Source organism: Sinocyclocheilus anshuiensis, unplaced genomic scaffold (assembly GCF_001515605.1).
Source record: "Sinocyclocheilus anshuiensis isolate Anshui unplaced genomic scaffold, SAMN03320099.WGS_v1.1 scaffold817, whole genome shotgun sequence".
In the NCBI taxonomy this organism is placed as follows: Eukaryota; Metazoa; Chordata; class Actinopteri; order Cypriniformes; family Cyprinidae; genus Sinocyclocheilus; species Sinocyclocheilus anshuiensis.
This window is the reverse complement of record NW_015536521.1, coordinates 983000-998244: the sequence shown is the minus strand read 5'-3', so window position 1 is coordinate 998244 and position 15245 is coordinate 983000. Positions and strand designations below refer to the sequence as shown.

The 15245-nt window shown below is 34.4% G+C and overlaps 2 protein-coding genes and 1 long non-coding RNA gene across 3 annotated transcripts in view; 2 read left to right on the top strand and 1 right to left on the bottom strand.

Annotated features, from left to right (window-relative positions):
* Positions 1-4673, bottom strand: part of LOC107693843 (uncharacterized) — a 9153-nt gene extending 4480 nt beyond the window's left edge. Inside the window, exon 1 of the long non-coding RNA XR_001634795.1 lies at positions 4663-4673. This is a non-coding gene — a long non-coding RNA (uncharacterized LOC107693843). The remainder of the gene's footprint in view (positions 1-4662) is intronic.
* Positions 1-6019, top strand: part of LOC107693822 (complement factor B-like) — a 7867-nt gene extending 1848 nt beyond the window's left edge. The window contains exons 2-18 of the mRNA XM_016493345.1: positions 761-949; positions 1035-1220; positions 1385-1558; positions 1639-1734; positions 1838-1971; positions 2151-2298; positions 2449-2580; positions 2741-2836; positions 2940-3077; positions 3248-3354; positions 3495-3627; positions 3717-3855; positions 3957-4036; positions 4772-4872; positions 5088-5217; positions 5377-5426; positions 5586-6019. Coding sequence (XP_016348831.1) covers positions 761-949; positions 1035-1220; positions 1385-1558; positions 1639-1734; positions 1838-1971; positions 2151-2298; positions 2449-2580; positions 2741-2836; positions 2940-3077; positions 3248-3354; positions 3495-3627; positions 3717-3855; positions 3957-4036; positions 4772-4872; positions 5088-5217; positions 5377-5426; positions 5586-5756 — 2204 coding nt within the window. The 3' untranslated portion in view covers positions 5757-6019. The remainder of the gene's footprint in view (positions 1-760; positions 950-1034; positions 1221-1384; positions 1559-1638; positions 1735-1837; positions 1972-2150; positions 2299-2448; positions 2581-2740; positions 2837-2939; positions 3078-3247; positions 3355-3494; positions 3628-3716; positions 3856-3956; positions 4037-4771; positions 4873-5087; positions 5218-5376; positions 5427-5585) is intronic.
* Positions 6020-9557: 3538 nt separating this feature from the next.
* The window catches only part of LOC107693830 (Bardet-Biedl syndrome 1 protein-like), a 13068-nt gene continuing 7380 nt past the window's right edge, over positions 9558-15245 (top strand). Inside the window, exons 1-13 of the mRNA XM_016493356.1 lie at positions 9558-9735; positions 10032-10108; positions 10207-10241; positions 11455-11727; positions 11839-11885; positions 12016-12054; positions 12725-12797; positions 12888-13019; positions 13179-13285; positions 13779-13899; positions 13986-14144; positions 14276-14345; positions 14443-14601. Coding sequence (XP_016348842.1) covers positions 9704-9735; positions 10032-10108; positions 10207-10241; positions 11455-11727; positions 11839-11885; positions 12016-12054; positions 12725-12797; positions 12888-13019; positions 13179-13285; positions 13779-13899; positions 13986-14144; positions 14276-14345; positions 14443-14601 — 1324 coding nt within the window. The 5' untranslated portion in view covers positions 9558-9703. The remainder of the gene's footprint in view (positions 9736-10031; positions 10109-10206; positions 10242-11454; positions 11728-11838; positions 11886-12015; positions 12055-12724; positions 12798-12887; positions 13020-13178; positions 13286-13778; positions 13900-13985; positions 14145-14275; positions 14346-14442; positions 14602-15245) is intronic.

Below are 15245 nucleotides of genomic sequence, written 5' to 3'. Positions count from 1 at the left end.
GTATCTATAAACTAAATCTAATTTGCATATTAATGTGTTTTTGGGGCAACATGTAATGAAAAAAGAAGTGTAATAATGGGAGTAATATTTGACAAGATTTTCATAATAATATATAATATTTCATAGAATATTGAAACATATTTTATTTCCCTATTCATTTGTTATGTCTCCCAAAATGCTAATAAACATGCTTTTAGTCCCGGTGTCCTCATATGAGGACATGTATGAAATCAACATCCTGTTTCGTAACAGAAAGTCATATTTTGATTTGAAACCCCATAACATTTTCCTGAGATGTTGATTTATGACAGACAGTTTAAAAATTAGACAGATTTAAATGATAATTACAAAATATTATCATATTTCCGTAAGAGTGTCACTAAATTAATATCAGACATATTTGAAGACCAAGGAGAGGGAGTGGTCATAGTGAAACATCCAAACATTTCGTATCTCTGAAAAGCACTGAATGTGCTCTGTACAGGACATCCAGACTTAAAACTGTGGCATGTATAGTCTCAGAGAAATACACCAAAATATAATGTCCTCATATGAGGTCACAGGGTCTCAGGAGAAAGAACTGTTCACTGAAAGATTTTTTCAACCCAGAATGGTTCTTCTATGGCATTGTCGTAAAAGCCCCTTTTGAAACCTTTATTTTTAAGAGTTTGTGTTAGAACATTTTGTGTTCTTTACAGTGCACTCTTGCAACACCTTTTTTTTTATTTTTTTTTATCTGGCCCTCTTATATTTCTCATAGGTGCTCCGTCCTCTATTTCGTGCCCTGATGAGAATCTCAGTATTAGTGGAGGGAGTTTTTCTTTCTCAAAAGATGGGAGCATTGTAAGATACAACTGTTCAGAAGGCTATTACCCAGCCATCAGGATCCGTCACTGTATCAGAGGAAAATGGAACCCGTTGCCCAAAAGAAAACAACCAGAGTGCAAGAGTAAGCAAAACATGAACATACACTTATTCATAATTGAAAACACAACACAGGCTACTCACACGCACACAAAAATCCTTTATCTCAGAAATCACATGTCCTGATCCTCGTGGTTTCAAAAATGGAGAGGTGTATCCATATCAGAGGCAGTATTTTGTGAACGACACAACCCACTACTCGTGTAATTCTGGCTACGATTTCCGTGGCTCGAGGACTCGAGTTTGCCAGGCGAATGGGAAATGGAGTGGAGGCACACCAGTCTGTGGAAGAAACTGTGAGTGGGAAGTCTTTAAATGCTGTCAGTTTCCTGGTTCATGAATACTCTACAGATTAAATAAACAATGTCAGCCCTTTTAGAAGAATAAGCAAAGATTGAGTCACAATTTGCTTTTCATAATTTCTCATTCGCTTCCATTGCCTGTTCCTTTTTTCAAACAGCTGATCACTGTCCTGATCCTGGGATTCCCGCTGGCTCTACAAGAACAGGCCACATGTTTAATATAGATGACAAAGTCACGTACCGCTGTGAAAATAAATTGACTCTGATTGGTTCCAAGGAGCGAGTCTGTCAGGAGAATGGCCAGTGGTCAGGAACAGAGCCACAATGTTACGGTAAACCTTTCATCTTACTCATTTGAAATGCAATGCAGTACATATTCAGCTTTGCTAATGTTGTTGTTGTGTAAATACAGCTGATTTCACATACGACAGCCCAGAGGAAGCATCAGAGGGTTTCAGCAGTTCTCTAAAGTCAAATCTAGCAGTTTCTCAACAGTATGAAGGAACAGGTAGTCTTGTGCAACTCACACTGTCTTCTTCCTCTGTAAGGCAGCATATAGTTTTTGGTTACCACTACTTATTTTGTATAAAACCTGTTCCCTGTGTCTTCAGATCAGTACGGAAAAAGAATACGAGTGGGTAATGGGGGGAAGCTTGATATCTACATTGCTCTGGATGTATCTGATAGCATAGACGAAGAGGACTTTGAAAAGGCAAAAGGTGTCATCAAAACACTTATAGAAAAGGTATATGAGATAAATAGTATGTTGATAACACAGTCACACCCTTTGGCTATCTATTCTTTGACATTTCTGCCTATGTCCCATTACTAGCACACTATTAGTTTCCCATTCAAATCTCTTCTCTGAATGTCGTGTTTTATATTCCTAATGAAACTTTGTGAACCTATGATCATTACCAACAGATCAGTTATTACGAAGTCTCCCCAAACTATGAGATCCTGATTTTTGCCACAGATGTTGCATGGATAGTCTCCATGAGGGACTTCAAAAGCGGGCAAAAAAATAATCTGTTAGAAATTCTTAAAAGACTGAAGGATTATGAATATAACAGTAAGTGTTTTGTTTAGGTCTGATTTAAAGGTCATTCTTACAGCAAAAATTGAAATGTGTTTGTTCGGTGTGGTCAGTCTGAGAGTAAAATATTTCATAACTTGTCTTTAAGGACATATTTTAAAATCCCGATGGTTTTGTGACTAACAGGTAAAGGTGATCGAACAGGAACTAATATCGCCCAGGCCTATAGGAGCATTTTAGAAAGTATGCAAATAGAGCAGATGAGGAATAAAGAGGAATTCAAGAAGACCCAACATATCGTCATCATGTTCTCTGATGGTAATGATGATGTTTATTTCAATTTTGATTTGGAATCGTAAAAAAAAAAAAAATAATAGCAATATTTATACTTGGTGGTTAGCACTGAATCTGTTCAAGGGCCTTTTGCTCTTGATGTTAAAAAATAATAAAATTATGACTTTTATGATTCACTCTTTAGGTCAGGCCAACATGGGTGGTAATCCAAGAAAATGGGTGGACCAGATCAAAGATCTTGTAAAACAAAATACTCCTTCAGAGGAGGAGGAAAACCTTGGTGAGAAAGAACACGAATGATCTTTGAGATTAAGCAAATTTTCAAATACAGCTCAATTCTTTTTTTAATTTTTTTTTTATTATTGTGATACCTTTTTGTGCAGACCTGTATGTGTTTGGAATGGGAGATGATGTGAACTCTGAGGACATTAATGATTTGAAGACTGACAGGGGCAATGAGAAGTTTTTCTTCAAGCTTAAGAACTTGGATGATTTGCAGGAGACATTTGACGGCATGATTGGTACTTCATTATGTTTTTTCCATTTAGAAACATGCACTTAGTTGGGTAAAAAGCTAAAAAAAGCTGGGTAAAAATATAATTTTAAGATAATAATTGTCCTCCACATCCATTGCAAAGCACAGTCAGTATATTCAATATATAAGTTTCTCCTGTTTTCCTTGCCTGAACAGATGAGGGCACCAGTGTAACATTATGTGGACTTTACAGAGATTACGACGATGGCACTGATTCCCACAAACGTCATCAATACCCCTGGTTGGCAAAGATCAGTGTGACTGTGGGTATTTCTATATCTTAGTCTTATTTCTGGTTAAAATGTGGACAAATAAATGGCTTAGCATAACCATGCTAGTTCTTTTAACATTCTTTGTTAAATATTTCAACTAAATATTTAGTCCCTCTCTGATGATTTTGCAGCGCAACAATGGAAAGATTTCAAATTGCGTGGGGTCATTAGTCACTTCAAGCTTTATCTTGACAGCGGCTCACTGCTTCAGGTTTGGTGACACACCTGATAGGATAACTGTTGATTTGGGTTCAGATATTAAAGGTAATATTGAGAATGATTTAGAATACAGTTCTTTTTTTTACATGTAATGGTGTAAACCTCATCAGTGGTGTTTCCTTTTCTCTTCTTAGGAATACAAGTGAAAGATTACATACCTCATCCTCGCTATGACGTTGCAGCAAAACAGAACGTGGGAATACCTGAATATTATGAATTTGACGTGGCTCTTATTCAGCTGGAGAACCCTGTAATTATGGATCTTGCTCTTCGGTGAGGAACGCAGCTTGTCAACATGACATGCATTATTTTATGCTACTAAAAAGTGTTAAAATTGTGTCATGAATCAATGCATATCATGTTTGTCTCTACAGGCCAATCTGCATCCCCTGCACCAAGGAAACAAGTGGAGCTCTGAGACTTTCAGATAGAGAAGGAACATGCAGAAAACATCGTGAGTTACAAACAGATATGTCTGTCAGAAATATTGCATGTGTATTAGTTACATGACCCACCCATCATATTTTTTTCTTTTGACCATAGACAGCCCAAAATCTCATCTCAGAACTTTTAATGAATAGTTCTCTTCTAGCTCTTCTTAATATTGTCACTTTAAGTGAATATCAACATTTGTGAGATTAAGTCAGTTTGGAGGTTGAAAGATCCAGGTCTCTGGAAAATAGTGATCTATGACATTATATTATGTTGAATATCAATTTGTTTGTGTTTATATGTTAATGAAGGATTTGTGGACACATGTAGAAATGATAGCTTTAATTTTCAACTAAAAAGATTAAATTGGACCCTTGGAGTAAGATGGCCCCCCAGAATTGGCCCAAGTGGGCCTAATTAAATCCTATACCTACATCCTAATTGAGTGAAATCATTCAATTACATTCATAGTGTTGCTATTATGACAAATCTTCAAATAAATATGGGCAATTACATATGTAAATATTCATATGCCTGCATATAAATGATAAACTTACCTTTCAGATAAATCTCTTTGGATTCTGCTTTATCTGTTATCAGTTATTCAATTATTCTACTAAATTGTCAAAATACAATTTTAAATAGAACAGTTGATATAATGTTTTACATTAATGAGTGGCAATACAAAATATATATAAAAACTTGCATTGCTAAAATACAACATATATTTTATTTACATTTAACTATGTTTTTACAGAGGAAGAGCTAATGAGTGCAGAAACTGTGAAAGCTTCTTTCATGTCGGTCATGGGAAAAAGCATTGAGAAGAAACAAATCACAATCAAGCAGGGAAAATGGGTAATGATATGTTGTATAGTGGACACTGTCTTGCTCTCTTTTTATTTTTATTCATTTGTGGTTTCATTAGTGTGGTTTCATATCACAGCTTGATTTTTTAATAATGGAACTCAAAGGAGTAATGAACTTATAAGCAAAAAGCCTAATTAAATGCATGCTTTGCTCAACAGTTATGAATTTCTTTTGTCTAAAATTGATATGTCCCTTTTCTTCAGCGGGATGCTTGTGTTGAAGATGCCAAAAAAGCTGACGGAATTACTGCGAAAAATGCTAAAGATATCGTTACAGATAATTTTCTGTGCAGCGGTGGTATTGAACCTAATGTAGATGATATTGCCTGCAAAGGTGAGTTTGGATTTTTGCAAGGGGACATAATATTTGGCAGTAATCTACCATGATACTATTAGAATCATCATAAAATGTCATATCCTTAGTGTCCCTATTCTTAATAAATTGAATTTGCTAAAAGATCTGAACTCAGAATGTTGTGCATGTCATCAACAGGTGACTCTGGTGGGGCCACTTTTGTGGTTCCTGGTAATCGAATGGTCCAGGTGTGTTTTTGAATCACTTCTCATGTTTGCTGATTCCTTTCAACAGTACACTGAGCCATTTCAAATAATATGCATCATTCTTCAGAAGACTAAATTGTTGTTATTCATGTCTAATTTGAGAGATGTTTGTTTTAATAATATCTGAATAATCTTGAACAGGTGGGTATTGTCAGCTGGGGAGTGAAGGACCTGTGCAAGGACACCCGGAAGCCTAAGTCTGATTCACACACTAGAGATTACCATACAAGTCTTTTCAGTCCGGAAGTACGCGAATTCCTTAAACGCTACCTTGGAGATGAGAAATTGGGAACCCCTCTTACGTTTCTGTGAACATTATGTTTAACAGTATTCTGTTTGCCTGCTCAGAAACATTGTGTACATCTCTCAGTTGACTAAAAATGGCTTTTTTATGGCTTTGGAATTTGTAAGAAATGTGACACAGTAAAAACATTGGGAAATAATAAAAAAGGAATTGTATATGCAGTCTATATGTTTTAAAAAAAATCCTTTTAAGTATTAACTTTTTATCAAGTGCAAGTAATCAAATGTGGTTAATTAACATATTCGATACAATCATAAACAGCACTTTTCATGAGTGGGGTACAAAAAAAAGTTTGATACTTAATTTCATTTGATTTTATTGTTTTGTATGTATTATACAATAATAATATGGTTATTATACAAACATGCAAAGATATAATGTTTTTCTATGTTTTGTTTCTTTAGTCCTTATTTGATCAAAAAATACAGTAATGTGAAATATTATTACAATATGACTATATACAATTAATGTTTTTTACTTGAGGGTCATTCCACGAAATCGGTGCCTTTTGAAGAACATCCTAATTTTGGAGGGTGACCACATACCAGTTAAGAAAAATATATATTTTTACAAGAGAGATGTTAAAAAATAGTGTTGTCCAAAATAAAATATAGTTAAAGTTACAATGGAAAAACCTGGAAGGCTGTATCAAATATCATTTTTACAATTTTTATGAAAGTGATGACAGAAATAGGATTGACAGAGTAACATGGACGACAGGACACACATTCTTCAGCACACTGTGCATATTAGTTTACATTTTGTGGTTCCTGGTAATCGAATGGTCCAGGTGTGTTTTTGAATCACTTCTCATGTTTGCTGATTCCTTTCAACAGTACACTGAGCCATTTCAAATAATATGCATCATTCTTCAGAAGACTAAATTGTTGTTATTCATGTCTAATTTGAGAGATGTTTGTTTTAATAATATCTGAATAATCTTGAACAGGTGGGTATTGTCAGCTGGGGAGTGAAGGACCTGTGCAAGGACACCCGGAAGCCTAAGTCTGATTCACACACTAGAGATTACCATACAAGTCTTTTCAGTCCGGAAGTACGCGAATTCCTTAAACGCTACCTTGGAGATGAGAAATTGGGAACCCCTCTTACGTTTCTGTGAACATTATGTTTAACAGTATTCTGTTTGCCTGCTCAGAAACATTGTGTACATCTCTCAGTTGACTAAAAATGGCTTTTTTATGGCTTTGGAATTTGTAAGAAATGTGACACAGTAAAAACATTGGGAAATAATAAAAAAGGAATTGTATATGCAGTCTATATGTTTTAAAAAAAATCCTTTTAAGTATTAACTTTTTATCAAGTGCAAGTAATCAAATGTGGTTAATTAACATATTCGATACAATCATAAACAGCACTTTTCATGAGTGGGGTACAAAATAAAGTTTGATACTTAATTTCATTTGATTTTATTGTTTTGTATGTATTATACAATAATAATATGGTTATTATACAAACATGCAAAGATATAATGTTTTTCTATGTTTTGTTTCTTTAGTCCTTATTTGATCAAAAAATACAGTAATGTGAAATATTATTACAATATGACTATATACAATTAATGTTTTTTACTTGAGGGTCATTCCACGAAATCGGTGCCTTTTGAAGAACATCCTAATTTTGGAGGGTGACCACATACCAGTTAAGAAAAATATATATTTTTACAAGAGAGATGTTAAAAAATAGTGTTGTCCAAAATAAAATATAGTTAAAGTTACAATGGAAAAACCTGGAAGGCTGTATCAAATATCATTTTTACAATTTTTATGAAAGTGATGACAGAAATAGGATTGACAGAGTAACATGGACGACAGGACACACATTCTTCAGCACACTGTGCATATTAGTTTACAATACTGTAAAGTTTTACCATTTTAAATTGCATTATATTGTTTTGCACTTACTTGGCATAGTTGTATGACAATAGTAAAATCAATTTTTGATTTTGAAAACAGTCATTGTTGATTTAACACATTACATTTCTAAGAGATCTAATGTCTTAAGGGTATTGTAATTAGATAATGCGTCCATCTGTTTGTGTCCCCTCACAGAACTTCAAATATACTGATCTGGTTCAATTATTAGGCAAGGAAGATGATCAGATCTATAACCTCATCTGAAACCATACCAAGCTCTTGATGCTGAAATTGGGTTTCACTTTCTTGAACACTGCAAGATTGGGGTGAGAGTCTGCAGTCACCTTGCTGCTCTTATTTGTAATTGAATTAACATGGATGCATTATTAACAATGAGTTATGGGGAAAACAATGCGTTCATTCTATCTTGGTCATTAACAACAACAACAATAGTAATAGTAACAATACCAACGGTGCTAACTAAAAATGTAACTGATGCACATATGCCACTGAATGATAGGCATTAGCTCAAACTACTTTGAAACTACTTTGTTTGGCCTTCCAAAAGAGGACGATATCCGTGTAAAAATCGACACGTTTCAGACAGGCGGGGCATAGAGGAGCAACAATAACGTACAGTATGTGGAAAATAATGTGTTTTTTGAACCTTAAACCGCATAAACACATTTCATTACACCAAATACACAAAATAATCTTCTTTTTAGCAACAGCATTTTTATGACCCCTTTAAATGTAATAAATAATTGTTTAAATTTACATTTTAAATATTGTAACAGCATGATGCCCCCCTCAGCCAAGCCTCATAAATCATCAAAAATAGAACATTATAGAGGAGTGAGAAAAACGTGCTTGTGTGAAGTGTTGGAATCCAGGTTGAGAGATGATGTAACCTCCTAGAAATGATGTCACTTGAATGTACCATTATTTTACAAGGGTTTTTTAATGAGGGTAACAGGGCTGACATGAAGTCAGGGGACACCAATAAAAGGATTTATATTTAATAGAAATATGTATACAAATGCAACCAAAAACATTGCTTAACAACGAGACTGTATTTAGAACAATATGCAATGTGATTTTTATATAATTTTGCCTTCATTTTGCAAATGAAAAGTCCTGCTTAAAAAGAAAAAATCATAGTGAGGGACAGGCCAAAAACCTTACCCTTGTTATCAACATAAATGCTATTTAAATTATTTAAAATAATATCTAATTGACTTTTTTTGATGAATAATATTGATGAAAGAATACACAGTAGGCTATTAAGTTTTTTTTTTTAAATCGCAAATTTATTTGTTGTTATATTAATTCTATGTTTGATTATTTTATTAGGGACACAAAAGACACTGATTTCGTGGAATGACACTTTAATATATTTTTGAAAATGCAATTGTTGTTCCTGTGATGCAAAGCTGAATTTTCAGCATCATTACTTCAGTCTTCAGTGTCACATGATCCTTCAGAAATCATTCTAATCTAATTTGGTGCTTAATTCTTCTTCTATTATTATTGGTGTTCAGTTATTAATAGTTTTTATTATTGTCAAAGTTGAAAACAGTTTTTTGCTGCTTAATGTGGAAAACGTGTTTTTTTTTGTTGTTTTTTTTTTAATTCTTCGGCGAATAGAAAGTTCAAGGAACACGGCATTTATTTAAAATAGAAATGTTAAATGCTGAATAAAATATAATTTTACACTAAACTTTTGAAGCAGAACAACTGTTTTCAACTCTTATAATAATAAGTGTGTCTTGAGCTCCAAACCAGCATGTTAGAATGATTCCCGAAGAAAATAAAATTGTATTTTTAAAAATACGTTTTATTGCTATGACGATCCGTAAAAACATGGACCCCTTAAATTCGGAACTATTCGTTAAGATGAACAACTCCTGTCGGAAGCGTTTCGATGTAGCGCACTTAAGCTCTCCCGCTGGAGTGGTTGCCACAGGAACGAGGAAAGCCGATCTGAGGATTACAGCAGACGGTCCAAGCAGTTTGATTATCTCAGCCTAAAATCACTAATAAAAAGCATTTTATATCAGATATCAAATATCAAAACCGTCATGTCCTCTGGTTCCCAGGAGCTGAAAGACACGTGAGTAGTTATATGCTGATTTATGAGGCGTTCTCTCGAAAATATCGCGGTAAATAACGATTGGCGTTAGCATATTGATATAGTATAGAATTTCCTTACAATGTAATAATTAATAAGTCAATCCTTTTATAATAGCAGTAGAGCGTATGTTCTGACTCTTTTTTGCCCAAATATGGCGGCACAGCAATACAACAGAGTTGAAGTGTTTTCAAAACCAGTGCATAGAAATTAATTCATATGCAGCGATGATTTTTAATATGGTCTGTTTGTAGTAAGTTTTTCCTGTGCTCTTGTAGTTCAGTGGCCAGCTCCAAATGGCTTGATGCTCACTATGACCCAGTCGCCAATCTATACACCTTTTCCTCTTGCATTGGTGAGTCACTGTTGCATGAACTTGCACGTTCACTTAGGGTTACATGTCCGCGGTTTCCACCAAACTCACTAGCTCATACTTCCTGTTATTTCCCACAGCTCTTTCAGATTTGCATGGAGATGGTGAGAATAAGGTGAGATGGTGTGAAGGATTTTGTGAAGTCTGACAGTAATCAGTGTTGAGTACTACTGTAAGGTTAACCCTGTCTGGTTTAAATGCTTCAAAATGATAAACATTCGTAAAAGTAATCAAAAAGCAATCAAATATAATCAGTTACATTACTTTAATAAAGTAATTGAAATAGTTACACTAGTATTACATTTTAAATAGGGTAACTTGTGACCTGTAAGCTATTACATTTTCAAAGTAACCTTTCCAGCACTGCTATTTCCTAACACAAATTTGGATGTGTTGACTAACATAATACAGCACATAAGTTTATTTCATATTAGTTTATTTAGAAAATATTTAAACTAGTGCCGTCAAATGATTAATCGCGATTAATCGCATCCGAAATAAGTTGTTTTTAACATAATATGTGTGTGTATTGTGTATATTTATTATGTATATATAATACACACACATTCATGTATATATTTAAGAAAAATATGTTATGTTTATACATTTAAAATATTAATATATAATCAGTTATATTAATATAAATATATACATGGAAATATTTTCAAAATATATACTGTTTGTGTGTATTTATATATACATAATAAATATACACAGTACACATGCATATATTATGTAAACAAAAACTTTTATTTTGGATGCGATTAATCGTTTGACAGCAATAATTTAAACGCTTAAGCATATTACAAAAAGTTACTTGCAGATAATGTTAAGAAGTATACATTAAATCTGAAATGATACATTAAATACAAAATATGTAAGGTTTTAATATTGTTAATTTATTTGAAATGTATTCAATTGCTGCTTCATTATTATTACAAATGTGTTTAAATACATGACATACAGGTTTCAATAGAAATTACAGAAAAGTATATTGTAGTTACCATAAATGCTTGTCAGTACATTCAAAAGTTTAACCATATTTCATAGACAATATAAGAAATATATTTTTAAATTTAACATTTTTTACATGTTTATTTAATTGTAAATAAAAACAACATGCAGTTGTTCCCTAAAACATTACATTCAGTAATTATATTCTTTTAAAATGTTACTTTTCAAGTATTTTCAGTAATCTAAAGTCTACTTTTTTTCTCTTTTTTTTTTTTAACAAGGAGTGATCTTTTTAAGCAATGTCAATAATCCATCATTGAAAGTAGACTGGCAATAAAGAGTCATTGTAAGTGTCATGTCTGTCTGTGTACCAGCTGGTGGTGGGTGATCTTGGCACAGGAGTGTGTAACATGAAGCTAAAGGTGTACCGTGGCACTGGTCTTTTGAGTGAAAGCACCCTGCTGGACCTGCCCACTGGCCTGGTCTCCTTTCTCATGGACCTGCACGAGCCACGAACGCCAGCCATCGCTGTGGCCTCCGGTCCCTTCATCTACGTCTACAAGAACCTGAGGCCCTATTTCAAGTTCACGCTGCCTAGTCTGGAGGTGAACCCTCTGGAGCAGGATGTCTGGAGTCAGGCCAAGGAGGTAAGCTGTTCTTCATCCTATACCCTATATCTACATTCAGCTCTATGCATTATGTCATTTGTGAGGCTCTTCACTGTGGTTTCATTTTATTGATTGTTTTTTGCTGCTTAGGACATGATTGATCCAATGACGCTTAAGGAGATGTTAGAAGGTTTAAGGTGAGTTACTGTACAGTATGTACTGTATTTGGGCTCTAAACCCAATGCACTGCATGGCTTGTAAAGTACAGCATGATACAATACATGTGGATTTTACAGTTACAACACTTTATTGATTCCTCTTGAACAGGGACAAAGCAGAAATTCCACTCTCTGTCAGATCACTACGGTAAAACCTCTTCCTCTCTTAACTTTTTCAGTGTATTATTATTTTAACTATATGATTCATATACCTCTATGAAACTTGTAGTAGTAGGAACAGTAACTGTTCCCAGTTGCTTGGTCTTTTTCACACATATTTTTTAATAAACTAATGAACAAACCTCAAATATTAATATTATTTTTGTTGGGGTAAATATTGTGTAAAATGTGTTTATTTAAAGGGATAATTCACAAGAAAATGAACATTTTCATCATGTGCTCACTCTCATGTCATTTTAAATGCTTGTGAATTTATTTATTTTTTTAACACAAAAGAACATACCCCCCATTTTATGGATAAAAAAACACTAATATTCTTTAAAAAAAAAAAAAAAAAAAAAAAAAATTTATATTTATGTTCCACAGAAGAAAGAAAGTCAAGTAGTAAAGTAAAGCAGTAAAGAAAAACATTTCAAGGTGATACAACTGTCCTAATATCATAATGGAACTAAAAAAAACTCCCTAAAAGGATGAAAAGAAAATCTTAGTGTTTAGATTGGCATAATCTTTTTCACAATTTGTTTTTAGAAAAAAATCTAAGTTTGCAACTAACATCCAGAAAAAAAACATATAAGTGGAAATATCATCATCATTTTTTTACCTACTGATTCATTGCATTTCTTGTGTAAATTATTCAGGTTCCTCATGCTTGAGCCACAGGAAATGGAGAATTTCGTTCTTCTTCATAAAGAACAGCCTATACGTAGACAGGTGCCAATATCTACATATACGCAATCAATCACACATTGACAAACAAAAACAGATGCACTAACAGGGCTTTTGTCTCTTTGTTGGTCTCAGACGGTCATTACCTGTATAGGGACGCTGAAGAAGAACATGGCAGATGAGGATGCAGTTAGCTGCCTGGTGATTGGCACAGAGAACGGTGATGTTTACATATTAGACCCAGAGGCCTTTACCATCCTCTACAAGGTCAACACCTGCTTCATATGTGCTTGTTACACACTATATTATTTTATTAGCGTTTGGCTTTACTCCTCTGAAGTTTCATCAGAATATAAGTGACTTCCTTCAAATTTAGTTCTAAAGTAAGCTGATTTCCCCAAAAGAATGAACTGTGTGTTTTTTTAGATGTCACTTCCCAGTACACCTACCCTAATGGATGTGACGGGTCAGTTTGATGTGGAGTTCCGTATCACTGTGGCATGTCGCAACGGCAACATCTATATACTACGCAGGTAACTGAGCGAATAGCAACTTATTTAAATATTTTGAAATAGGCGAAACAAGGCTTTTCAAAACTCAACGTGCTGAGTTGAGAACGCATATGTGCGCATATAATCAGCAAAATGTAAATATAATGTGCATAAAAATAGGTCTGTATGGGCGCACTTTGAGCATGCAAAATTTCTTCAGATATCACAACGGTCGTGGCATGATGTCAAGATCTGTAGCATGTAAAAATATACAATATGAATATACTCCACTTTTCTGAAAACCTGCAGCTTAATTGTTTGCATTTTTTAAATTCAGCTAATAGGTCACTCTGTGACTTAATCTATTGATCAGATGTCTTTAAAATTTGAACAAATTGAACTTTGGAATGCAGTGAAATGTGAAACGTTTTTGCATGAGCTTGCATTTCTCGTATCCAGCATTTGCATACATATAAATGGAAGTCAATGGAACGAAAAATGCCCCTTAATTTGTGCCAATTTTTGTGTGTTAAAGGGATTCCCCGAAGCCTAAGTACTGCATTGAGCTGTCCTCTCACCCAGTGGCACTGGTGAGGATGGGAAAGAATGTAGTTGTAGGATGCACTCATGAGACACTGCACGGTTACACTCAAAAGGTATGATAATTTAATCCATATCTGTCACACTAACAATAATGCCTCCAGAAATGATAATGCAAATTCTCATATGGAATCTCCTGTAGGGGAAAAAGCTGTGGACCGCTTATTTGCCAGCCCCCGTTACCACCATGGCGCTGATGGACCTTCCCACACGAGGTTTCCAGGCTGTGCTGGTGGGTCTGGCCAACTGTGAAGTACACATGTACAGAGACAAAAATCTCGTCAGCAGCATCAAGACACCAGTAAGAACCATCTTGAATTCAAAACCCAGTGACATTCGGAATCCTATCTGAGTTTAAGTTCCTGCAGCTCTGATTTTACTTCCAGGATGTTATCGTAATCATCATCAGAGACTTTCATTTATGTCTTACAGGACGTAGTGACAAGCATTTGTTTCGGACGTTATGGACGGGAAGACGGCACACTCATAATGACCACCAAAGGTAGAAAAAGCATGTTATGTGGTAGATTAAGCAGTTCAGGGCAACTATAATGCTGAACATAAAGCATTTCAGATGTCTTAAACTGTGTGTGATCCAGGAGGAGGTTTGATTGTGAAGATCCTCAAGAGGACGGCTGTGTTTGATGACAGGGACTCGGCCCCTGGACCTCCAATAGCCCAGAGCATTCGTCTGAATGTGCCCAAGAAGACCAAGCTGTACGTGGACCAGACCTTGAGAGAGCGCGAAAATGCAGTTGGTTAGTGATGCACCAAAACAAATTTGGTCCACAAAGCATCCAAGTTGAAGGTTTTCATTTAGCCAAAAACCGAAACAGTAAAATACAGAATTGGTAATTACATTTGTGGGTAACTGATGTTGGTATGTTGTTCTGGGTGTCGTGTTTTTAGGTGAGAATGTAAACCATAGAATAGTTCTTATTAAAGCTGCCTCTCGATATTTCAGCCGAACAAATTTTTCATGTTGCAAATTATATACACTACCAGTCAAAAGTTAGGAATAAGATTTTTTAACAGAAGTCTCTTATGCTCACCAAAGCTGCATTTATCTACAAAAAAAATGCTGTAAAAACAAATATTGTAAAATATTCATACAATTTAAAATCAGTTTTAATATATTTGAAATGTAATTTAGTCTTGTGAATTTTGAACAGCCATTACTTCAGCCTTCAGTGTGACTTGATCCTTCAGAAATCATATCATCTCTAATATGCTTATTTGATGCTCATTTATTATCGGTAATTGGTACTGGTTATATCGCTTCTTATTATCAATATTGAAAACATTTTTTTCTTGTTTATTATTTTTGTGGAAACCACAAAAGTCAGGATTTTTTGATGAATAAAAATAAATAAATTCTCTAACATAAATGTGTGTGTGTGTA